At 48.7% G+C, this 25274-nt stretch overlaps 1 protein-coding gene across 3 annotated transcripts in view; it reads right to left on the minus strand.

The window, feature by feature from the left end:
• Positions 1–25274, minus strand: part of MAPRE1 (microtubule associated protein RP/EB family member 1) — a 145545-nt gene that overhangs the window by 108746 nt on the left and 11525 nt on the right. For all 3 annotated transcript variants that reach the window (XM_033914492.1, XM_033914493.1, XM_033914494.1), the window contains exon 2: positions 195–318. In XM_033914492.1, coding sequence (XP_033770383.1) covers positions 195–315 — 121 coding nt within the window. In that variant the 5' untranslated portion in view covers positions 316–318. The remainder of the gene's footprint in view (positions 1–194; positions 319–25274) is intronic.

The following is a 25274-nucleotide window of genomic DNA, read 5'->3' on the forward strand; positions in this document are numbered from 1 at the left end:
CATAAAGGCTTTAAGAAGCAATAATATATTGGATCCTATCAGAAGCTGCTCTGCCCAATAACCAAGACACTGATTTCTGTAGGGTCACTCCCATGTAACTCCATTTCAGTCTTGTAGAAGCACAGGCTGTAATGTTGCATGCTTTCTTTGCTAAACTGCAAGCATATGAGGAACATCATATTCCATCCCCTTACCAGAGCAAAGCTGTTCGATCTTTGTCAGGTTGAGTTGCAATGATTCGTTGATCCAGGCCAACATGTCATGTCGGCTCAAGTTATCACTGGTCACAGAGGTGGAATATACATTAACAGCCATTTCCTAAATAAAAAGGAACAGAAAATTTACAGTTAATATTTAACACCACAAATCAGGAAAGTTTACATTAAAATGTTTACTGTTTTATTCATCTATTTCTAGAGGTACAACCAAGAGACTCACTTTCCTACAGTGGCGTACCAAAGGGAGGCGGGGGGGGGGGGGGCGGTCCGCCCAGGGTGCCAAGCCCTGAGGGGGTGCTCCCGGTCTGGTCCAGTTCCCCCCCTCCTGCGCCGGGTGTCGCGTCTGGAAACAGCCTGCAGCAAGATCACGATGCCAGAGATCTTTGCCTGCTTCGACTGTTTCCTCCGCCACGGTCCTGCCCCCTCCTCTGACGTCAGAGGAGGGGCGGGACCGCGGCGGAGGAAACAGCCGAAGCAAGCAAAGATCGCTGGCATCGCGCGATCTTGTTGCAGGCTGTTTCCCCAGGGCAGTAGCGTACCAAGGGGGGCGGGGGGGAGGTCCATCCCGGGTGCCGCCTTAGGGGGGTGCACAGCTGGCCCGGTCCCTATCACGCTCCTACCCTCCCAGCGAAAGCAGCATCAGCGCCATTACCGAAAAAGGTAATGGCGCCAGGCCTTGGAGCACCAAGGCAGACCGCTTCTCCCCCCTCCCAGCCAAAACCCCGCTGACCATCCTATCTCTCCCCCCCCCAAGTGAACCTTTCCGACCCTCCCAGCGAAAGCAGCAAACCTCCCTCCAGTAGCGTCGGCTTTATCCTCCCTCTGCCGCATCACTGATGACGTCATCAGTAACGCGGCAGAGGGAGGAGAAAGCCGCGAAGGAGGTTTGCTGCTCTCGCTGGGAAGGTCGGAAAGGTTCACGGGGAGGAGATAGGAGGGTCAGTGGGGGTTCGGCTGGGAGGGGGGAGAAGCGGACTGCCTCGGTGCTCCATTACCTTCTTCGGGCAGCAGCAGCGTTTACAATTTGCTGCTGTTGCCGGCTTCAGGCCTTGTTCTCTGCCGGGTCCTGCCTACTTCCTGTTTTCATGAAGACAGGACCCGACAGAGAGGAAGGCCTGAAGCGGGCAACAGCAGTGAATTGTGAATGCTGCTGCTGCCCGATGAAGTTCAGGACATCAGGACATCGGGGAAGGAGCAGGGAGAAATCGGCTGCTGGCTTGGGGGTGAGGGTAGGGAAAGAATCGTGGAAGTGGAGAAATTGGCATGATGGCTTTGTGCGGGCTAGGGGGAGAGAGAAAGAAAGGAAAAAAATAAAGAGGGGGGGCTAGGGGGAGAGAGAAAGAAAGGCAGAAATAAAGAGGGGTCAGGGGGAGAGAGAAAGAAAGGCAGAAAGAAAGAGGGGGACCAAGGGGAGAGAAAGAAAGGCAGAAATAAAGAGAGGGTCAAGGGGGAGAGAAAGAAAGAGGAGGGCCAGGGGGAGAGAGAAATAAAGAGGGAGGCCAGGGGAAGAGAGAAAGAAAGGCAGAAATAAAGAGGGGGGCCAGGGGGGAGAGAGAGAAAGAAAGGCAGAAATAAAGAGGGGGGCCAGGAGGAGAGAGAAAGAAAGGCAGAAATAAAGAGGGGAGCCAGGGGGAGAGAGAAAGAAGAAGGACCAGAGACTCATGAAATCACCAGACAAAAAAGTAGGAAAAATGATTTTATTTTCAACTTAGTGATCAAAATGTGTCCGTTTTGAAAATTTATATCTGCTGTCTATATTTTGCACTATGGCCCCCTTTTACTAAACCGCAATAGAGTTTTTTAGCGCAGGGAGCCTATGAGCGTCGAGAGCAGCGTGGGGCATTCAGCGCAGCTCCCTACGCTAAAAACCACTATCGCAGTTTAGTAAAAAGGGAGGGGGAATATTTGTCTATTTTTGTATAGTTGTTACTGAGGTGACATTGCATAAAGTCATCTGCCTTGACCTCTTTGAAAACCCGCGGAATATAAATGATAATTAACATTTTCTCTGCGTACAGCATGCTTTGTGTTTTTAAAATTTTATTGTTGGTAGATCATTTTCACTTGGCCACAAAGGTAAGGGGGAGGGAGGGAGGGGAGCTGCTGAAAGACATCTAGTAATCCTTGCAGGCTTGACTGCAGGGAATTATTTTTGTAAAATCATGTTTTGTTATGTGACTGGCATTATCTAGACTTTAATTTCTATGAATGAATAGAATGAAAATGATATAAAATTACTTGCTTGTTTTTATGTGCGTGCGCTGAAGGAAAGTGGAGAGAGAGTGGGCTGAGGATGCTGAAGGGAAATGGGGAAGAGAGTGGGGAGAAGACGTTGATTTATAAATTGACAATTGTACAGAATATTGTTTCTTTTTATACTTTAATATAAACAATTCAAGGCTTGTGTGGATGGAATCAGGTGATTTGCGGGGATGGGGACCGAGCTTACGGGGATTAGTTCAATAAAATGGTATTTTTTTATTTCTCATTATTTGTTTTATTTTTATTTGTTAATTTATAAAGTGGTGATTGTTATGTATCAGTTTTTTCAAATTTACATCTACTGTCTTTATATTTTGCACTGTATTAGAGGACATGTGTTACTGTTTTTTGTGGTGTTGCATTGTATCCAGGGTCTGGTTTCTTGGCGGATCAGTTTAACTTTTGTCTACATATTTCTATTTTTAGTTTGTGATTATTCCATTTTGGGCGAGGGTGTATCTCTGTTCTGTGTGTATGAAAAAGACATAGTTTTCAGTTGGCATTGACTACAGGACCAATTGACTGTGCGGGATCTGGCTTGTTTAGTTTTACAATGTATGTGTTGGTGTTCTAGTGCTCACTGCAGTGTTTAAGATGCAGCCTTTTCCTAGGTACACTCTTGTGGTGCGATATGTAGATTGGTACTAAAAATCATATTTTTCATATAGATGGGGGGGTGTCAAAAAATGATGGGCCCCGGGTGCCACATACCCTAGGTACGCCACTGCTTTCCTATAGTATCTCATAGCTACAAAAGGACAGTCTTTGAGGTATGTACTCATGTAGTACATCACATGCAAAGGTGTAGCCTTCCTTGTGCACATTGTGCACATTCTGCTTACCTACCTGAAACTGCTACCAATTTCTGCACTAGCCTCTGTCTACCTACTTGAAACTGCCACCATCCTCTTTCCCTTCAAGAAGACAGCAGAACTTCTTGAGTCAGCCTTGTCTCATACAAGCTTCATTTCAAAGTTTGATACATACAGGCCTTGTAGTTTTACAGGAGCCACAAACCCTTTCTAGTCCAAGTTCACAGTGAATCTAGGAAAGGAGGCAGTAGTCAAGAGCACCACTTTGTTATCCTCCCAGAATGGGAAGATAAACAATTACCGATGAAAACAAAACCAAAAACTGTGGATACAGATATTCTGGAGATAATTTATTAAACACTGACACATAAAACCATGAAAATTCAATTTAAAAAAGTACAATGATAAAAAATACTGTGATAAAAATCCAACCGGACCCTACACGGTCCTTGTTTCGGCGAACACGCCTTCCTCAGGGGTCCAATGGTTTGCAACCTCACATATAAAGAATTGGACTGAAAACAGTCTATTGTCTTTAAACATGTGAGCAAAGAATTTAATTTAATTTCTTGTATACCGCTATACCGTGAGGTTCAAAGCGGTTTACAATAAAGATGCATTAAAGATACAAATAAAATAAAAATAAAGATAGGTACTTGGAAGTTCTCTAACTGTCCCAAAGGCTCACAATCTAGCTAAAGTACCTGAAAAAAAAAACAATTATTAAAATGGTAAAGATAGAAAAGATAAAAACAAAGATAGAGACAAGATACTAACATTCCAACAAGTATTCAGTGAATAGATTAAATTAGGATTACAGAATTGAGGTTCAGATTACATTAGATAGGAAATTATTTCTGCTTACAATACATAGAAGGTTATCTAGTTACTTTATATTACATAAAAATTACATTACATAGGAAGTTATATTACATTGGAAATTACATTACATAGAAATTTTTTTCTGATTATGTTACATAGAGAATTATCTAGTTTCCTAAGGATGTTTGGTAGATGGATTTCATAGGAGATGTTAGGAATCAAGTTGATTATTTGGGTTACCGGTTACTTTTTTGGGACAGTGAAAAGAGTGGACTATATTTGGGAAAGTTATAGAGGTGATATGAGGAAGGGGAGTTTAAGTAGATTGAATATACTTTTTGAAAAGGAGAGTTTTGATTTCTTTACGGAATACTTTGAGGTCGGATGTTGTGGTTAACAATTTGGAGATGTATTTGAACCGCCGGTCTGCAGAAAATTCCTGCCGGTCCACACAGAACCGGCAAGATCGACGAGCTGTAGTCATGGGGAGCCTCCAACAGTGTGCTTTCTCTCCTCCCAGCAGCTGTCCCTTTTTTTTTTTTTTTTACCATGCCCAGCTGCTTCCCAGCCTCTAACTGTGGCTTTCTTCCCTCCCAGCAACTCTCCTTACTTATCAGCGCAGCGATTCAGGAAGACAGCCTTGGGGCTTTTGCTGAGTCACGGCCGCCTCTGATGATGCAACTTCTGCTTTCCTCAGAGGCGGTGCGACCCAACAAAGGACTGCCTTCCTGAATCGCTGTGCTGGCAAGTAAGAAGAGTTGCTGGGATGGGAGAAAGCCACTGTTAGAGGCTGGAAAGCAGCTGGGCATGGTAAAAAAAAAAAAAAAAAGCGACAGCTGCTACTGGACCTGGAGAGGGAGAAGGAGAGATGCTGCTGGGAGGGGAGGAGGGAAAGGAGTCTGGGAAGCTGCTGGGCAAAGGGAAAAAAGGGACAGCTACTACTGGACCTGGAGGGAGGGAGAAGGAGAGATACTGCTGGGAGAGGAGGAAGGAAGAGAGTTAATGCTGGACAGGAGGAGGAGGGAAGGGAGAAGGAAAAAAGGAAGGAAACAGCTGGCAGGGAGATTAGAGGAGGGGAAGGGGAGAGACAGGCATGAGAAAGTAGAGAGATTGATGATGGTAAGGGGTCAGCAGAAAAATAAGCAGAGGGACAACGATGATAGATCTGGTGTAGGAGAGATAAAAATGAAGAGAGCAGTTAAGAAAAGTGAGATCCTGCTTCTATCATCATCACTTTGCTGTCCTCGCACAATCCATCATTCTTTCCAGACTGGATTGCTGTAACTCCATCTACATAAGCCTGACAACGAAAAGCCTTCATAGACTCCAGCGGATCCAGAACACTGCGGCTAAACTAATCTTCGCAAAAAGCAAATTTGACCACGTCTCCCCACTTCTGTCTAAGCTTCACTGGCTCCCAGTAATCCTTAGGGTTCACTACAAATGCACCTGCCTAACCTTCAAGTCTCTACACGGTATCCTGCCTCCCCTTTTTCCATTATCCTGGAACTCCTCTAATCCCAACACCACCAGATCTACTCAAAAATTCAAACTATCCTTCCCCTCATTAAAAGGCATATCCCATGCAGGAAAATTAGGGACTTCACTCTTCTTCAGGATCACCGAACTCTGGAACAGCTTTACTACCCCGCTTCGAAGCCTGACCTCCCTCCAACTCTTCCGAAAACATTTGAAAACTTGGCTTTTCTCTAAAATGCAATGACCCCTCTCTCATCGATATACGAAGTCCCTCTAAACTTCTCTCTCTAAGTCCTTCTACTTTTCATTGTAGTTCCTTTCTATACCAACTCCTGTAAACCGTGTCGAGCTCTACTTCTGTGGAGATGATGCGGTATACAAACTTAAGGTTTAGTTTAGTTTAATAATAATTTATTTCTACTATACTGTGAAGTTCGAAGCGGTTTACAATAAAGATACATTTGACAGTACATGGGATAGAAGCGGTTTACAATAAAGATACGTTTAGTCAGTACATGGGATGCAAGTGGTTTACATTAAAGATTCATTTTGTCAGTACATGGGATACAAGTGGGTTACGGTAAAGATATATTTTGTCAGTACATGGGATACAGGTGGGTTACCATAAAGATACATTTAGTCAGTACATAGGTTACAATAAAGATACATTATGTCAGTACATGAGATTCAAGGTGGAAAGTATAATTAGTTTCGGGCCTTGGAATTAAGGGGCGAGGTGGAAGGGTCATGGTGAGGAAGAGTTGGGTATGGGAATTTAGAATTTGTTAAACAGTCGAGTTTTCAGGGATTTTCTAAAGTCTGCGTATGTAGTGGCCTCAAGTATGGGCTTTCCAAGCCATGTGTTCAGCCTAGCTGCCTGGAATGATAACATTCTATCTAGAAACTTTTTGTATTGGTAAGATTTCAAGGAGGGGGTAATTAAATAGGTTTGTTCTGCGAGTGTTCTTGTTGGACTCGTTGGGGGAGAACTGGGAGATTAGGTAAGCTGGAAGAATCCCAAAGACAGCTTTGTAGCAAAAAGAAGCAAACTTGAAGAGGACTCTGGATTCTGCGGGTAACTAGTGGAGTTTCTCATAATAAGGGGAAATGTGTTCCCATTTTTTTAAACCATGGATTAGTCGGATAGCAGTGTTCTGAAATAATCTCAGCTTGTTGAGGTTCTTTTTATAAGCTCCTAGGTATATGATGTTACAGTAATCTAGGATGCTTAAGATGGATGATTGTACTAGTAAATGGAAGGACTTTTTATCAAATAATTTTTTTAATAGTGCGAAGTTTCCAGAGGACCGAAATACATTTTTTAAACAGTAGGTTTGTGTGGCTTTCCAGGGTTAGGTGTTTGTCAAGTGTTACCCCCAGAACCTTTATGGTTTGGTAAATTTTGTATTCTCGGCTCTGTAGGTGAATTGAATTTTCTTTTATCTTTTCGTTGGGTGATGCCAGGAAGAATTTGTTTTTTTCTGTGTTGAGTTTCAGTTTGAAGGCCATCATCCAGCGCTCTATTTGATTTAGGATGTTGGTTAAGGAGTTGGAGAATTGTGACGTTAGGGCAGTTAGTGGAATCACTACAGTAATGTCATCTGCGTAGATATAGAAGGTGAGCCCTAGGCTTTGTAGCAGGTTTCCTAATGAGCTGAGGTAGATATTAAAGAGGGTTGGGGATAGGGGGGAGCCCTGAGGTAATCCGCAGTTGTTATTCCAGCTATGGGAAAGTTTGTCATCTTTGAATACCTGGTAGGATCTGTTCCTGAGGAATCCCTGGAACCAATTGTGAGCGTAGCCTGTGATGCCTGTGGTTTCTAGGCAGTTCAAAAGAATGGTGTGATCTACTAGGTCAAAGGTGCTACTTAGGTCCAGTTGTAGGCTCATGGCGCTGGTATCTTGGGTGAGGAGGGCGTAAAGGTGTTTAAGTAGTGAGGCCATGATTGTTTCGGTGCTGTGACCAGGTCTGAAGCCTGACTGGTTGTTGTGCAGTAAGTTGAATTTGTCTAAATATGAGTTTAGTTCAGCATTTACTATCCCTTCCATTATTTTGACTGCGAGAGGGATGTTTGCGATAGGTCTGAAATTGGTTAGGTTGTTGGGTGGTTCTTTGTTGTTCTTTTTAATGGGTGTTATTACAATTTGACCTAAGTTTTTGGGAAATATTCCTGCGGTTAGTTGTAGGTTGACCCAGTTGAGTAGTTTGGCTTTGAAGATGATTGGGGCTGCTTTCATTACATCTGGGGGGCAAGTGTCCAATCTGCAGTATGATTTGACGTATTTGTTGTAGAATTTGTTAAATGTTTGCCAATCGGTCTCACTAAAGTTGGACCAGTTCATGTCTGCTTTGGCGGCGACTAGGTCTTGTGGAATGGAGTAGTCCCAGTGGGAGTCTGGAGAATCCGTTATAGAGTGTCTTAAGTTATTTACTTTGGTGTTGAAGAAGTCCGCCAGGTTGTCGGCTGTCACTGTGGATTCTTCTGTCAGGTTTATGTGAGATTGAATGTCATAAGTCATGGACCAGTCTGAAAAGTTTGCTGCTGTTTATGGAGGTGTTACCAATTATGTTGGCATAGAAAGTTCTTTTCTTTTGCTGAGATTTTATAGCTTTTCAGCTTTTGGTGCCAGGCATTTCTAGTCTCTGGGGTTCCTAGTTTTGACCATTTTCTTTCTAGCTTTCTTAATTCTCTCTTTATCTCTAGGAGCTCTGGGTCGAACCAGCCTGTTAGGTGTCTAGGTCTCTTCCTTCTTTTTTTCAGTGGGGCTATTTCGTTTAGTATGCGGGAGCTGGTTTTGATCCAGGAGCACATAAATTGATTGTTTTCCTCATCTTGGTTATGAGTGATGTTATAGTGCGACCAGAATTCAGTAGGGTTAATCTTGCCTCTACTGGTGCGAAGTGGAATGGATCTGATCTTTTCTTTTGTTGAGGTTGTGGTATGTACTCTTTTTGGAGTTTTTTGAATTCTTGTGCATCTCTCCTTTAGTTTGCTATAAGCAGTATTTTGAGTTACATGTACTCGTGTGAGCTTATTACTGTTCACTCACACCCGACATGGTATATTTGCTTTATTAATAGATGTGTTTTTGCAAGTCACGAAACTACGCTATATTAGCATGATTAACAACCAGGAACCTGTTTGAAACACGCATTATTCGGGTCCCTGAAGCAGGGATCGAAACGGGGCCATGTTGGGACCCCCCAAGTCCTGCTTATGAGCTAAGTGTATATTTCATCAGCTTTAAAGTGCAGTGAAAAAAGAAGAAAAAAGAAAAAACATTTGATTCTTTTGAGCATGTGATCAAAGATTTTTTTATGAAATGACAATGACTGGAAGGTAAACTCTTTACCCATAGGAGGTTTTTCAGCCTTCACTTCAGAGTTTCATATCTCTGAGTATTTTTATAAACATCTTTTTGATCACTCTCTATAGGCTTGGCACCTTTTAGAGGTCAATTCTCCTTTATATCATGCATCCATCTTTGGCATTAACTTAATATTCAATTTTTCTGCTTTCTTCTCAAAATATACTTTTCCATGTCTTCCCTTCTCTTCCTATCTCTCTCTCCTTCCCATGGTCTGACATCTCTCTCCTTCCCTCCCTCCTCCAAGTGGTCCAACATCTGTCTCTTTCCTTTCTTCCCTACCCAGTCTGGCATCTCTTTCCTCTCCTTCCCATAATCTGGCATCTCTCGCTACTACTATTATAATTATTATTATTTCTATTGTGCTATCAAACTCCCCTCCTTCCTTTTCATTCCCTGGTCTGGTATCTCCCCCCCCCTCCCCCAAAGTGTAACGTTTCTCTCTCTCTTCCTCCTTTCTGCCACCTGCAGTCCATCCCCCTTCCTCCTTTCTGGTCCCTCTCCCAGTCTAACATTTCTCCCTACTTTCCACCAGCCTACATTTCTTTCTTTTTTCCTCCTGCATGCTTCTCCTCCGGTCCTTCTTTCCTCCAATAACAAACATCTCCCTCTCTCCCTCCATGAGTCCAACTTTTCACTCTCTGCCCCCCTTCCCCAAGTATGCCATTTCTCCTTCCCTCCTTTCTGTCATCCCCATCCATCTTGCCCTCTCCATAATTCAAACACTTTCTACTTCCTGCATGCTTTCTCTCTCTGACCTTGCCTCTTCCCTCGAGTAGCATCTCTCCTTCCCACTCCCCCAACCCCCCCCAACCCAACATGCTCTCTCCCCCATGCACCATCTCACCCTCCCCTCCAGTGTATAGCATCTTTCTTTTCCCTCCCCTTCTGCCAGGTCCAGCAGCACCTCTTCTCCCTTCCCTCCTCCCCATGTCCAGCAGTACCCCTTCTCCCTTCCCCTCTCCCCCTGTCCAGCAGTACCCCTTCTCCCTTCCCTCCCCAGCAATGCCTCTCCTCTCTCTAGCCTAGCGGCAGTTCACTGTGTGCTTTTAATTTTGTCACACAGCTGCCACTAGCAGTAGTTTAGCTGCAGTTTCATCAGACAGCCTCGGGGCTTTTGCTAGGCCGGCCGCCTCGCATCATCAAAGCAGGACAGCCTAGCAAAGGCCTCGAGGCTGCCTGATGAAACCACGTCTAAACTAATGCTAGTGGCAGCTGTTGGTCCGGGGGTGGGGAGAGAAGATAAGGAAGGCAGAAGTCCCGGCAAAGGCGACAGTAGGAGGCAGTTGCAAGTCAGTTGACACAGACACTGGAAACTCTCTTCCTGCCCAGTGTGCCGTTGCACACTTGAAATATCAGGAGGCACACAGTTTGCGAAACACTGAGCTATAGAAACAGCACTGTTCCGTTTAATGTAACACACTATAAACCTTTTTTTTAAACCAACATTCTACTGAAATAATCACTCATTGTTTTCTGCACGCAGATTGCATGGTTGCAATGGTTGTATCCGACTACTGATGGTGTAAAACTGGTCATAATCGTGACATTCATTTATCTCCAGATAACAATGCAGTGTGTAGGGACTTCAGTGTGTCCGAGAAGAAAACAATCTCCGCAGGTGGTTCATTAGTCGTGATGACAGCAGCTGTATCTCCGTCCTCATCAGACTCTTGGTTGTCTGCAGTGTCCTTTATGACTGCACAGATATCGGAATTAGTGCTGTCAGATGATGTGGGCACATTGTTGTCAACGGCGACATACAGCTCAAACTCTTGTTATGAGAGCCCAACTGGGAGTAAAAGGGAAGAAGCTCGCCCATCGATAGCAATTTGAAATCATTGATGATGAGACTCGACTCCATGCCCTCCTGTATCTTATGAAGAGAGTCAAGCGCTGTCATTTTTTCTTTTTTTTTGTGAGCTCAGCAGCTCAGGGGCTGGATTCCGTGCTTGCATCGATCACTGCCATCACATATCTCAGGATGAGTGACTTGTAATGACGGATGAAGGTTGCGATTATCCCTTGATCCATCGGCTGGATCAAGAGTTCTGTTTGGTGGCAGAAACAAGAGTTTGATGTTGGTTAGTCTTACATTACTGCTGTGTGCTGCACAGTTATCACACAGTATTACAATGTGCCTCCTATGCCTTCTCATCAGATTGTCAAGCTTCTGCAACCATTCAATCCCCAATGTCGCCGTCATCCATGCATTTTTATTGCTTTCATATTCAACAGGCAGGTGTTTAATGTTTTTGAAGCACCGAGGAATTTGATTCTTCCCAATCACCAGTGGCTTGAGCTTTTCAGTACTGTCCATATTGCAACTGAGCAGCAATGTCAATCTTTCCTTCAGCACTTTGAAGCCAATAGCTTTGCTGTGTTTGAAAGCCAATGTTCCATCAGGGATGACACGCAATTCTTACGTTCTTATGTCTCATCGGCGTTGAAAACTTCACATGGTTCATATCCATCAGTGACTGATGGTAACACTTCCATGACCCATCCTTTTGCAACAAACTCATCCGCATCTTGTTTTTCGCCATGCTGCTTCTTAAATTTTATGCTATTACGAACTTTCCACCTCTCTAACCATCCATTTGTTGTTTTGAAGTCTTCTACGCCCAGTTCTTCAGATAGCTGTGCTGCTTTCTCCATCGGCAGAGGCTCATTGATTGGCAGTTATCGACTTCTAGCTTCAGCAAACCATCGCAGCAAAGTTTGTTCAACATCTCCAGCCTTGCCAATTCTTTTCCGTTTTGTGGTAGGATTGCTGTTGTTTTGCCAGTCTTTCAATATGGCTTGCTTTTTTTTGTAAATCCGAGAAATCTGGCTAGGATAAATGCTGTAATGTTTGGCAATAGAGACCTGACTCTCCCTTTGGCCAAGTCTCTTTAAAACTTTGACACATTCAGCCAAAAACAATGATTTTTGTCCAGCATGATGGGCACGTTCAGCCAATGATATTGATTTATGGTCAAGCAATGCCATGGTGCAGTTCTGAAAGGTCGAACCTGGCAAGGCCTAGACTGCTGTTCTGAAATACGTGGCTCATCCATGTCAGAACGTAATTGCTTTTAACCAGCTTGAACGTAACGTGAAAGAATGGAGGTGGGACCTATGACATCAGTGCGCATAAGCAGATTGTGTGCTTATCAGAATTGCAAAGTATCCAAAGTTTACATCCATTGACTCTAATATAAAAAAAAAACAACCCAGGACCATTGTGGTCGGGTGCGGATAACCAAAGCAAAGCATGCGCTTAACCGATGTGCACTTAGGTGGAGTCGCCTGTATAGGAAATTAAAGGTTATTTAGTCCACAAAATATGATCCAAGAACAAAGAAAATACCGTATTTTTCACTCCATAAGACGCACTCTAGATTTAGAGGAGGAAAACAAGAAAAAAAACCCCCAACATTCTGAACCTAGCACCCAGCCCCCTCACTCCCTGCCAGGCTCTGCACCCAACCCCACTCTTACTACCAGGCTCTGCACCATGTCCTTCCTCCGTGCCTGGCTCTGCACCCTGTCCCCCCTCCTGCCTGCTTCTGTACCCTGTCCCCCCTCCCTGCCTGGCTCTGCACCCTGTCCCCCCTCCCTGCCTGGCTCTGCACCCTGTCCCCCCTCCCTGCCTGGCTCTGCATCCAACCCCACACTCCTTGCCAAGCTCTGAACCCTGACCCCCTCCCTACCAGGCTCTGTACTTTGTTCCCCCTCTGGTGGTCTAGAGGTAGGCCGGGACAGGGCACAAGGCAGGCAGACAGGCAGGCAGGCAGGCAAGACACCCCCCCCCCCCCCCGGTACCTGTTTTTAATCCCAGCAAAGAAGAGAAGCATCAACTCGCACAGCATTCCCATTACTGAACCTCCACCCTGCCTCCCGTAATTAAGCTAGGCCCCGTGGAGGAGGCACCAACCCTGACAGCAGGTGTGAGGACACCCACACTAAGATCCCGTGAAAGCCTCAGGCCGCACCTCTACAGCACCAGCTGTCAGGAAATGGCAGGAGCCATACCCCATAAGACGGACTGTGTACAACACTCTCCATCCGATCTCCGACTCCCCCCTCGAACCCCAGCTCCCTGCCGTCGCTCAACGCGCAGCTCTGAACACTGACCCAGGAGCCACCACCTACTGGGCCATCGATCCACCCTGTTACATTCCCTGTTGGTCGGGTTTCAGCAGGAGCTTGTCTCTCCATCTCATCTACTCCTCCAGGGCTTTGCAGTTGTATTCCCTCATGGGTTAACTAAATCACTTCCTCTGTTGTGTTAGACCGACTCCCAGGTTGGAAAGGTGCCTGTCTCTGGTTCAGGCTCAAAGAAGCCCGATCACAACTAAGGTCTTCTGATTCACTCGGCGTTCCTCCCAAAGTCTGGGGGTGTCTCCATTGGTTGACGCTTCACTCCAGCGTAGTCTGAATAATGGGTATGTAGCTAGCGACCGCCAGAGGTCCTGGATGCAAAGCACCCTTCCTCTTCCCCATATCAAGAATCTTGATGTGGCCCTTCGGCTCAAATGAGCCTGGGGGGGGGCAGCCTATTAAAAATGGACAGGTATGTGGTGGAATGGGTAAACATGAAATAAGCAAAATAGCCGCTAAACTTTCTTACCATTGTTCAGGATTTTACTAGTTAGGGATTGATTGAGAAGATAAAGCACAGTTACTTACCGTAACAGGTGTTATCCAGGGACAGCAAGCATATATTCTCACATGTGGGTGACGTCATCTACGGAGCCCCGACGCGGACAGCTTTTCAAGCAAACTTGATTGAAGATTCAAGTTTGCTGTGCTGCACCACGCATGTGTGCCTTCCTGCTCCACTAGAGGGCGCATCCCCTCTAGAAACATAGTTCATATAACCAGCAAAGAAGCCAACCTCGGGGAGGCGGGCAGGTTGTGAGAATATATGCCTGCTGTCCCTGGATAACACCTGTTACAGTAAGTAACTGTGCTTTATCCCAGGACAAGCAGGCATGATATTCTCACATGTGGGTGACCTCCAAGCTAATGAAAAGGGACGGAGGGAAGTTGGCAATTCAAGAAAACAGATTACGTAAAACCGATTGGCCAAAACGGCCATCGCTCCTGGACAGAGTATCCAGACAGTAGTGGGAGGTGAAAGTATGAACCGAAGACCAATTGGCAGCCTTGCAAATCTCCTCGATAGGCGTTGACCTCGTTCTGCTGAAGTCCTAGTTAAAGTTTCTCCGTACTTCTTGAACGGAGAAACTTTAACTAGGACTTCAGCAGAACGAGATTTAGGAGTAATCATCAGTGCAGACATGAAAACTGCCAATCAAGTGGAGAAGGCTTCATCTAAGGCAAGGCAGATATTGGGTTGTATCAATATAAGTTTCGTCAGCGGAAAGCCTGAAGTCATAATGCCATTGTACAGGGCCATGGTGAGACTTCATCTGGAGTACTGTGTGCAATTCTGGAGGCCACATTACAGTAAAGATGTGCGCAGAATTGAATCGGTTCAACGGACGGCCACCAGGATGATCTCGGGGCTCAAGGGTCTCTCGTACGAAGAGAGACTGAACAAATTGCAGCTCTACACTCTTGAGGAACGTAGGGAGAGGGGAAACATGATCGAAACATTTAAGTACCTCACGGGACGTGTCGAAGTGGAAGATGATATTTTCTTTCTCAAGGGACCCTCGGCCACAAGAGGGCACCTGCTCAAACTCAGGGGCGGAAAATTTCATGGCAACACCAGAAAGTATTTCTTCACAGAGAGAGTGGTTGATCATTGGAACAAGCTTCCAGTGCAGGTGATCGAGGCAGACAGCGTGCCAGACTTTAAGAATAAATGGGATACCCATGTGGGATCCCTACGAGGGTCAAGATAAGGAAATTGGGTCATTAGGGCATAGACAGGGGGTGGGTAAGCAGAGTGGGCAGACTTGATGGGCTGTAGCCCTTTTCTGCCGTCATCTTCTATGTTTCTATGTTTCTATGACCTGAGGAAAGCTACAGAGGCCGCCATCGCTCGGACCTTATGCCCCATGACTCGACCATGCAGCGCGAGACCAGCCTGAGCGTAGCAAAAAGAAATACAAGCAGCCAACCAGTTGGACAAGGTGCGCTTGGAAACTGGGCATCCCAACCGATTAGGGTCAAAGGACAAAAACAACTGAGGAACCGTCCGATGAGCCTGAGTGCGTTGAAGATAAAATGCCAACGCCCTCTTACAGTCAAGAGTGTGAAGCGCCACCTCTCCAGGATGAGAGTGGGGCTTGGGAAAAAATACCGGAAGAACAATGGACTGATTGAGATGAAAATCAGACACCACCTTAGGCAAGAACTTAGGATGAGTGCGGAGAACCACCTTGTCTTGATGGAACACAGTAAAAGGCGGGTCCGCCACCAAGGCCTGCAGCTCACTAATGCGACGAGCAGAAGTGAGCGCAAGTAGGAAGATCACCTTCCAAGTGAGAAACTTGAGATGAGACTTATCCATAGGCTCAAACGGAGGTTTCATAAGTTGAGCCAAAACCACATTAAGATCCCAAACCATAGGGGGAGGCTTGAGAGGAGGATGGACGTTCAAGAGACCCCTTATGAAACGAGAAACCAAAGGATGAAGGGATAGGGACTTTCCCTCAAGGTGCCGATGGAAAGCAGCAATCGCACTAAGATGCACCCGAATAGAAGTCGTCTTCAGACCGGAATGAGACAAATGAAGCAAATACTCAAGAACCGAAGACACAGGAACCGACACAGGATCCAGATGATGAGAGGAACACCAAGACGAGAATCTGGTCCACTTCTGAGAGTAGCAGAGTCTAGTCGAGACTTTACGAGAAGCCTCCAATACCTCCCGGACTGAATGAGATAAAGGAGGAGAAGTCAGGGGGAAAGGAACCAAGCAGTCAGATGTAGAGACTGAAGATTGGGATGCAAAAGTGAACCCCCGACTCTGAGATAGCAGAGAGGGAAAAACAGGCAGAAGCAGAGGTTCCCTGACGCTGAGTTGAAGAAGCAGGGAGAACCACGGCTGGCGAGGCCATCGAGGAGCAATCAGGATCAGAGTGGCCCGCACAGACTTGAGATGTACTAGCGTTCACAGGATCAGAGGAAAAGGCAGAAACGCATAGAGGAACCTCCCCTCTCAATCGAGGAGGAAGGCGTCGGCTTCGAGACAATCCAGGGAGTACATCCGTGAACAAAATTGAGGCAGTTTGTGATTGACGGGAGAGGCGAACAGATCTATCTGAGGAGTCCCCCACCAGTCGAACACCTGTTGCAAGACCCGAGAATGAAGTGACCACTTGTGCGGCTGGAGGAGGCGGCTGAGCTTGTCCGCCAGACAGTTCCGCTCCCCCTGAATGTAAACCGCTCGAAGATGTTTTGGGAAATCGCCCACTCCCAGAGACGAAGAGCCTCCTGACACAGGGACCAGGACCCCATCCCCCCTTGTTTGTTTACATAATACATCTCCACCTGATTGTCCGTACGGACTAGAACCACCCGGTCGTGAAGCAGGTGCCGGAAGGCCACAGCGGCCAGATAAATGGCTCGAAGTTCCAACACGTTGATGTGACAGCGACGGTCCTCCGCTGACCACATCCCCTGAGTGCGTAGACCATCCAGATGAGCCCCCCAAGCATACTCCGAAGAGTCCATGGTCAGGACCTTGTGGTGCGGAGGGGCGAGAAAGAGCAAACCCCTGGAAAGATTGGAAGAGTTGGCCCACCAACAGAGCGATCGCCTCAAAGAAGGAGTCACCGTCACGGGACCGGATATTGGGTCCCGGTCCTGACGCCACTGAGAGGCCAACGTCCACTGAGGGATTCGCAGATGCAGTCGAGCGAACGGTGTGACATGGACGGTAGAAGCCATATGACCCAGCAGAGCCATCATGCGTTTCGCCGAGACACCTGCTGACTCAGACTGACCAGCGCCTCCAATCGGGGAGGAGGAAGGAAGGAACGGAGGCGAACTGTGTCCAGCACGGCCCCGATGAACTGCAAGGACTGAGAGGGGCACAGCTGGGATTTCGGAAAGTTGATCTCGAATCCCAAATTCTGAAGGAAAATAATAGTCTGTCAGGTCGCTGAGATAAGCCCCTCCCTGGACGGTGCTTTGATCAACCAGTCGTCCAGGTAGGGAAATACTTGAAGACCCCGGGACCGCAAGGCCGCTGCGACCACCACGAGACACTTCGTGAAGACTCGAGGGGACGAGGCCAGGCCAAAGGGGAGGACCCGATACTGTAGATGGTACTCTCCCACCTGGAAGCGCAGAAACCGGCGATAAGCAGGATGCACCGGAACATGCGTGTAGGCCTCCTTCAGATCGAGGGAGCAGAGCCAATCCCCCTCGTCCAGCAAGGGATAAAGAATCGGAAGGGAAAGCATCCAAAACTTTTCCCGCACCAGGAATTTGTTGAGGCGTCTCAAGTCCAGAATCGGGCGCAGGTCCCCCGTCCTTTTCGGAACTAAGAAGTAACGGGAGTAAAACCCCCGCCCCCGTTGACCAGGAGGGACCACTTCCACTGCCCGCAGGCGAAGAAGATCTCGAGCCTCCGAGAGAAGGAGGGACAACTGCGCCCGATTGGGAGGACACACGCTTGGGGGGCTGTCAGGAGGAAGCTCCCGAAAGTTAAGCGAGTAACCTGAGGATATCACTCCCAGGACCCATGCGTCCGACGTGATGGCTGCCCAACAGGGGTAAAAGGCTCTGAGACGGCCCCCCGATGGGAAGAAAGCCTGGCATCTGTGCGGAGGGGGCCCGCCCCCATCCGCTCATCCCGTCAAAAAGACGGGGACGGCTTGGCAGCAGCAGCCGGTTGGGACTTTGGCAAGGCCCTAGGGTGTGCCTGCTGACGCCGAGGTGGAGGCCGGGAAAAAGCCGGCGTAGACTTATGTGGATAGCGGCGCGGAGGAGCCCGGAAGGGTCTCGACGTGGACGGCTTTGGCTTTGGCCTGACCAGCGCAGCAAATGACTTCACGTGTTCCAAAAGGTGTTTCGTAGCCACCTCAATGGTATCATCGAACAACTCCTTGCCCACACAGGGGAGGTTTGCCAATCGATCTTGTAGATTCGGGTCCATGTCGACCAGGCGCAGCCAAGCGAGCTGACGCATGGCCACGGCAAAGGCGGAGACCCTGGATGACAGCTCAAAGCCATCATATGCCGCATGGAAGAGATGGAGCCGCAGGTTGGAAAAATCCTCCAGGAGCAGGCCAAACGCCCCACGGCGGAGGCCGGCAAGTCCGCCTGGAAAGCTGCCAATGTCCAATCAGGTGTTTAAGATAAGACGTGAAGGTGAAGGCATAGTTGAGCACCCTAGAGGATATCATAGAATTTTGATAAAGCCTGCAGCCGAACTTATCAAGGGTCCGCCCCTCGCGCCCCAGAGGGACCGCTGCTGAGACCTGGGAGGGGTGAGATTTTTTTAAAGACGATTCCACCAGCAACGACTGGTGGGACAACTGTGGGTGCTCAAACCCTGGGCAAGGAACCGTGCGATACTTCGATTCCATCTTAGAGGGGACAGCCGTCACCATATAGGGAGTCTCCAGGTTTCTAATAAAGGTTTGCCGGAGCACAGGGTTCAACAGCAGCCTGAGGGACTCTCTAGGCAGAGACGGCATATCCAGCTCCGCTAGATACTCCTTGGAGTACCGAGAATCCGATTGGAGGTCGAGGTCAAGCACCCGGCCCATGTCCTGGACAAACCTGGTAAAGGACGGCCGGGACGAACCCCGAGCGGCGACCCCGAGCGAGACCGCCTCGGCGCAGAAAAGGAAGGGGAAGCCTCCCTAGAGTAACGAGGCTCCCGGTCCGTAACTCGCTCAAATCCCTCGGAGGCACATAAGGAACGCTCTGGGGTCGAGGACCTCCGTCGCCTTGAGGAGCCCCTCGGAGACGACCCCAGGATACGTGGCACCGACCGATGACGGGTCAGAGACCGATCCCCGAACTCCCTCGGCAAAAGCCTCGAACCTCGGACCGGAGCCCCGGACCGAGGGGGAGTAAGTAAGAGCCGAGGGTTAGTCAGAGACAACTCGGAAACCCTCAGCAGTCCTCCAGCACGCGAAGTCGGGGAGCGACCCCGCTTCGGAGGAGAACTTCGGGCCTTCTTAGACTTGCCCGAGGTCTCGGCGTGCCTCGAGCAGCGCTTTGCCCCGCGTAGCCCCGTCGGGGAAGAACGCCTCGAAGCCCGGGATGAAGAGTCCGAGGACGACGAAAGGTGCCGAGATCGGCGCACCTTGCCCCCAGGCGCCTCGATGCGAGGCTCAGGCTGGTCCGGCGCACGCGAGGTCGAGGTCGGTTGCAGGTGGGCCAGCGCAGCGGACAGCTCCGACGAGATCATCGCCCGGAGCATGTCCTGGAAGACCGGCACGGACAGCATCGACGGCATGTCCGAGGCCGCAGTGCACTCCACCGAGGGTGACCTCGATGCAGAATATTCCCTTGAGGTGGAGGCACGTCCCGAGGGCTTGGAGGACTTCGCCTGGGCCACAGGCAGGGAACTCCCTCCATGCCCAGCCGGCGTCCCCGAGGCTTCTTGGCTGGCGTGGAACCTGCTGGAGGAAGAGGGGACTTACCCGGAGCCGAGGACTTCTGCAAACCCGAGGTCTTCGGGGTCGAGTCTCGAGGAGGGGCCGAGGTACCCGAGGCCGAGGTCAAGGCCGAGGATGAGGTCTGATCAACGGCAAAAAGATCTGCCATACGGGCCTTGCGCCAACGGAGGGCCCGGTGCTGAAAGGTAGCACACCGGGGGCAGGACTCCTATTCTGATTGGCCCACGCGCCTTAGGCCCCACCAGTAGGCGGAGCTTTAGGACGGATGGGCCAATCCGGCCTCATTCCTTCGTTGGCTGCCTGCTGGACAGGCGGGTTTGGCTCCCGTCTGTCCGGCCAACTTCCAAAGGTACGGGGGAGGGGGGTGGGGGGGTCGGGGGGGGCGGCCAGGGGGGGCGCGGGTCGGCTGGGGGGGAGGGGGGTTTGCGTCGAGGGCAGGAGGGCCTGGGATCCCTCCTGCCCGTAATGTAGTGCGGGGTGGGGTTAGGGGGTCGCCGTGGCCAGGAGGGTTTGGGCTCCCTTCTGGCCCAACTACACAAAGGTACGGGGAAGGCGGGTGGGGGTGTCGTGGGGGTCGGCCAGGGGGGTCGCGGGTCGGCTGGGGGACGGGCGGAGGTTCTTGGGGGGGGGGCGGTCGTTGGAGGGAGGGGGGTTTGCGTCGAGGGCAGGAGGGCCTGGGATCCCTCCTGCCCGTAATGTAGTGCGGGGTGGGGTTAGGGGGTCGCCGTGGCCAGGAGGGTTTGGGCTCCCTCCTGGCCCGATATTGTTGGGGAGTCGGCGGTCCTTCGGGGTGAGGGTGCGAGTGGTCCTGCCGGGGGGGGGGGATGTATCGGACGTCGGGGAGGCGGCCGGGCAAGAGGGCTTGGGCTCCCTCTTGCTCCGATCGTGGATGCGGGTGCGGGTGGGAGCGCGTGCGAGCGGTCGTTCGGGGTGGGGGTGCGAGCGGTCCTGCTGGGGGGGTGAATCGGGCGTCGGGCGGGGTGGGAACTATGTTTAAAAACTTTTGTATACCGCGCTCAGGCATATAACGCGCGAGGGGTATGCGCGGTACGTAAAATCACGTATAACGCGCGCGTTATATCCGCGAAAATACGGTAATGATTCTATCCCACACTGCAGATGACATGGGCAGATGGATTAAAGTTGATTTGACAGTTGACTCCACTACACTTACAGTTATAAATATTTATGCCCCCAATAATGATGACCCATCCTTTTTTCATTCTCTCATGGATACTATCTTCTTGATTGGAGACACACCTTGTATACTTGATGGAGATTTTAATCAAATCCTAGATGCAAAATTGGATAGGAAATCTCATCCTTTTTGCAGACAATGTAAAGCTTGTTCTAGTCTACAAGACCTTATGTCTCAAACAAAATTAATTGACATGTGGAGAAAGCACAGTTACTTACCGTAACAGGTGTTATCCAGGGACAGCAGGCAGATATTCTTGACTGATGGGTGACGGCACCGACGGAGCACCGGTACGGACAATTTTAGAGTGATTGCACTCTAAGAACTTAGAAAGTTCTAGTTAGGCCGCACCGCGTGTGCGCGAGTGCCTTCCCGCCCGACGAAGGCGCGCGGTCCCCAGTTAGTATAAGCCAGCTAAGAAGCCAACCCGGGGAGGTGGGAGGGACGCAAGAATATCTGCCTGCTGTCCCTGGATAACACCTGTTACGGTAAGTAACTGTGCTTTATCCCAGGACAAGCAGGCAGCATATTCTTGACTGATGGTGACCTCCAAGCTAACAAAAAGAGGGATGGAGGGAAGGTTGGCCATTAGGAAAATAAATTTTGTAAAACAGATTGGCCGAAGTGTCCATCCCGTCTGGAGAATGCATCCAGACAATAATGAGATGTAAAAGTATGAACTGAGGACCAAGTAGCAGCCTTGCAGATTTCCTCAATGGAAGTGGAACGGAGGAAAGCTACAGACGCTGCCATAGCTCTAACTTTGTGGCCCGTGACAGAACCTTCCAGTGTCAGGCCCGACTGAGCATAACAGAATGAAACGCAAGCAGCAAGCCAATTGGATAGAGTGCGTTTAGAGACAGGATGACCCAACTTGTTAGGATCAAAGGACAAAAACAGTTGAGGAGATGATCTGTGAGGTTTAGTGCGTTCAAGATAGTAAGCCAAAGCACGTTTACAGTCCAAGTTATGCAAAGCCTGTTCACCTGGATGAGAATGAGGCTTCAGAAAAAAGACAGGTAGGACAATGGAATGATTAAGATGAAAGTCAGACAAAACCTTAGGGAGAAATTTTGGATGTGTACGGAGGACCACCTTATCATGGTGAAAAACAGTGAAAGGTGGATCGGCCACTAGTGCATGCAGCTCACTGACCCTCCTGGCAGAAGTGAGAGCTATAAGGAAGACCACTTTCCAAGTGAGAAATTTGAAATGTGCTGTGGCCAAAGGTTCAAAAGGAGGCTTCATTAAAGCAGAAAGAACCACATTGAGATCCCATACCACAGGAGGGGGCTTGAGAGGTGGTTTCACATTGAAAAGGCCCCTCATGAACCTGGAAACCAAAGGATGAGCCGAGAGGGATTTTCCATGAATTGGTTCATGAAAGGCAGCAATGGCACTAAGATGAACACTGATAGAAGTAGATTTGAGACCAGAGTCAGACAAGGAAAGAAGATAGTCCAACACCAATCCCACTGCTAGAGACATGGGATTATGGTGATGTAAGAGGCACCGGGAAGAAAACCAAGACCACTTCTGCTGATAACACTGAAGCGTGGCCGGTTTCCTGGAAGCATCAATGATAGAAGGGACAGGCTGAGAAAGGAGTGAGTGAGCCGAAGTCAGCCCGAGAGATACCAAGCTGTCAGGTGCAGAGACTGTAAGTTGGGATGCAGCAGGGTCTGCTGATGCTGAGTAAGCAGAGAAGGAAACAGAGGAAGAAGTATGGGTTCCCTGGAACTGAGTTGAAGTAGAAGGGAGAACCAATGTTGCCTGGGCCACAGTGGAGCGATGAGAATCATGGTGGCTTGTTCCCTCCTGAGCTTGAATAATGTCCGCAGCATGAGCGGTAGAGGAGGAAATGCATATAGGAAGAAATTAGTCCAATCCAGGAGAAATGCATCGGGTGCCAGACAGTGAGGAGAGTAAAGTCTGGAGCAAAACAGGGGCAGCTGATGATTGTGAGGAGCTGCAAAAAGGTCCACCTGAGGAGTGCCCCATTGAGCAAAAATGGACTGGAGAGTCAAAGGGTCGAGAGTCCATTCATGAGGTTGAAGAATTCTGCTGAGGTTGTCCGCTAAGGAATTCTGCTCCCCTTGAATGTAGACAGCCTTCAGGAATAAGTGGCGAGCTGTCGCCCAAGACCAAATCCGTTGGGCTTCTTGACACAACAGGCGAGAGCCCGTCCCTCCCTGTTTGTTGATGTAATACATTGCAACTTGATTGTCTGTGCAAATGAGAAGAACTTGAGGAAAGAGAAGATGTTGAAAGGCCTTGAGGGCATAAAACATCGCTCGGAGTTCCAGGAAATTGGTGTGGTGTTTCTTTTCCTGGGCAGTCCAAAACCCTTGAGTTTGGAATTCGTTCAAGTGAGCTCCCCAGGCATAAGGGGATGCGTCTGTGGTGATCACAAAATGATGAGGAGGTAGATGGAACAGCAGACCTCTGGATAGATTTGAAGTTGTCAACCACCAAAGAAGCGACTGTCGAAGAGACGAGGTCACAGATATGTGTTGTGAGCAAGGAACCGTCGCTTGCGACCACTGGGTTGCTAGGGTCCATTGAGGAGTGCGCAGGTGGAGACGTGCAAAAGGGGTGACATGTACTGTGGACGCCATGTGCCCCAATAGCACCATCATGTGATTGGCAGAAATGGTAATCTGTTGAAACACCTGCCGACAGAGATGAAGGATGGTCTGAATGGATGGAAGAAACGCCCTCATCAGAACAGTGTCCAGAATGGCTCCAATGAATTGAAGTCGCTGGGTCGGAATGAGGTGCGACTTGGGTAGATTGATTTCAAAACCCAACAGTTGAAGAAAGTGAATGGTCTGGTTGGTGGCAAGCAGAACCGCCTGAGGAGAATGAGCCTTGATCAGCCAGTCGTCCAAATAAGGGAAGACTTGAAAATTGTGAGAGCGGAGATAGGCCGCTACCACAATCAGACACTTGGTGAATACCCTGGGAGAGGAAGCCAGACCGAAGGGTAGCACCTTGTTCTGATAATGAGTTTGATTGATGAGAAAGCGTAGATATTGCCTGGACGTCAGATGGATGGGAATATGTGTGTAAGCCTCTTTTAGATCGAGGGAGCATAGCCAGTCGCCCTGAGTGAGAAGAGGGTAGAGGGTGGCAAGAGAGAGCATTTTGAACTTCTCCTTGACCAAACATTTGTTGAGATCTCTGAGATCTAAGATTGGTCTGAGGTCTCCGGTCTTTTTGGGAACTAGAAAGTACCGGGAGTAAAATCCCTGACCTCGCTGATCTTGAGGAACTTCTTCGATGGCATTGAGAAGAAGGAGGGATTGAACCTCTTGAGCGAGAAGGAGGGACTGAGACTTGTTGGAAGCAGACTCTTTTGGCAGGCCTAACAGCGGAGGAGTCTGAAAATTGAGGGAGTAGCCGTGGGCTATGATAGAGAGCACGCACTGGTCGGTGGTGATTACTTCCCATCGAGTCAGAAAAATGTTTAGTCGACCTCCTATGGGCTGTGGAAGAGGACATGAGGGAGGAAGACTGGCAATGCCCTGGAGAAGCGAGTCAAAAGGGCTGAGTCGGTTTAGGCTGAGTAACAGGCTTTATGGCAGGCGGCTGTTGTTGGCGAGCCTGTTGTTGCTGCTGCCGTTGCCTCCGAGGCTGAGGAGGATGAGGCTGAATCGGCCGAGCAGAAAAACGCCTCTGATAAGACGGCTGCTGCCTAAAAGGGCGAGGAGGAGGAGGTTTCTTTTTGTTTTTCAATAAGGTATCCCACCTCGTCTCATGTGCAGAAAGCTTCTGAGTGGTGGTATCCAGAGACTCTCCAAACAGCTCATCATCCAGGCAGGGAGCATTGGCAAGGCGGTCCTGGTGGTTCACATCAAGGTCTGAGACGCGGAGCCATGCCAATCGTCTCATCGCCACACACATAGCAGTAGCTCGGGATGTCAGTTCAAAAGTGTCATAGATGGAATGGACCATGAACTTCCTGAGTTGCAAGAGACTGGCAGTGCATTGTTGAAAAGCAGAAAGCTTGCGGTCAGGAATATACTTATGAAAAGTGGCCATCTGCTGGATAAGATGTTTCAGGTAAAAGGAGAAGTGAAACGCATAGTTACCTGAACGGTTGGCCAACATAGCATTTTGGTAAAGTCATTTACCAAATTTGTCCATGGCCTTGCCCTCTCTACCAGGAGGGACAGAGGCATACACACTAGATTTTTTGAGGGTTGACTCCACCAGCAAAGACTCATGTGGAAGCTGAGGTTTGTCAAACCCTGGAATAGGAATAACTTTATAAAGTGATTCCAATTTCCTTGGAGCTCCAGGAATGGTGAGAGGCGTTTCCAAGTTTTTGTAAAAAGTTTCCCTTAATATATCATGAAGGGGTAACTTTAAAAATTCTTTGGGAGGTTGGTCAAAGTCCAAAGCCTCCAGGAATGCTTTTGACTTTTTGGAATCAGACTCCAAGGGAAGAGAAAGGGTGTCTGACATCTCTCTTAGAAATTTAGTGAAGGAAGAGTGCTCTGGCTTACTAGCAGGATCCTGCACCGATGGGTCAGCCTCATCAGATGAAAAATCAGGCGAAGTCGATGCC

The sequence above is a fragment of the Geotrypetes seraphini genome, chromosome 11 (genome assembly GCF_902459505.1).
Source record: "Geotrypetes seraphini chromosome 11, aGeoSer1.1, whole genome shotgun sequence".
Classification (NCBI taxonomy): Eukaryota; Metazoa; Chordata; class Amphibia; order Gymnophiona; family Dermophiidae; genus Geotrypetes; species Geotrypetes seraphini.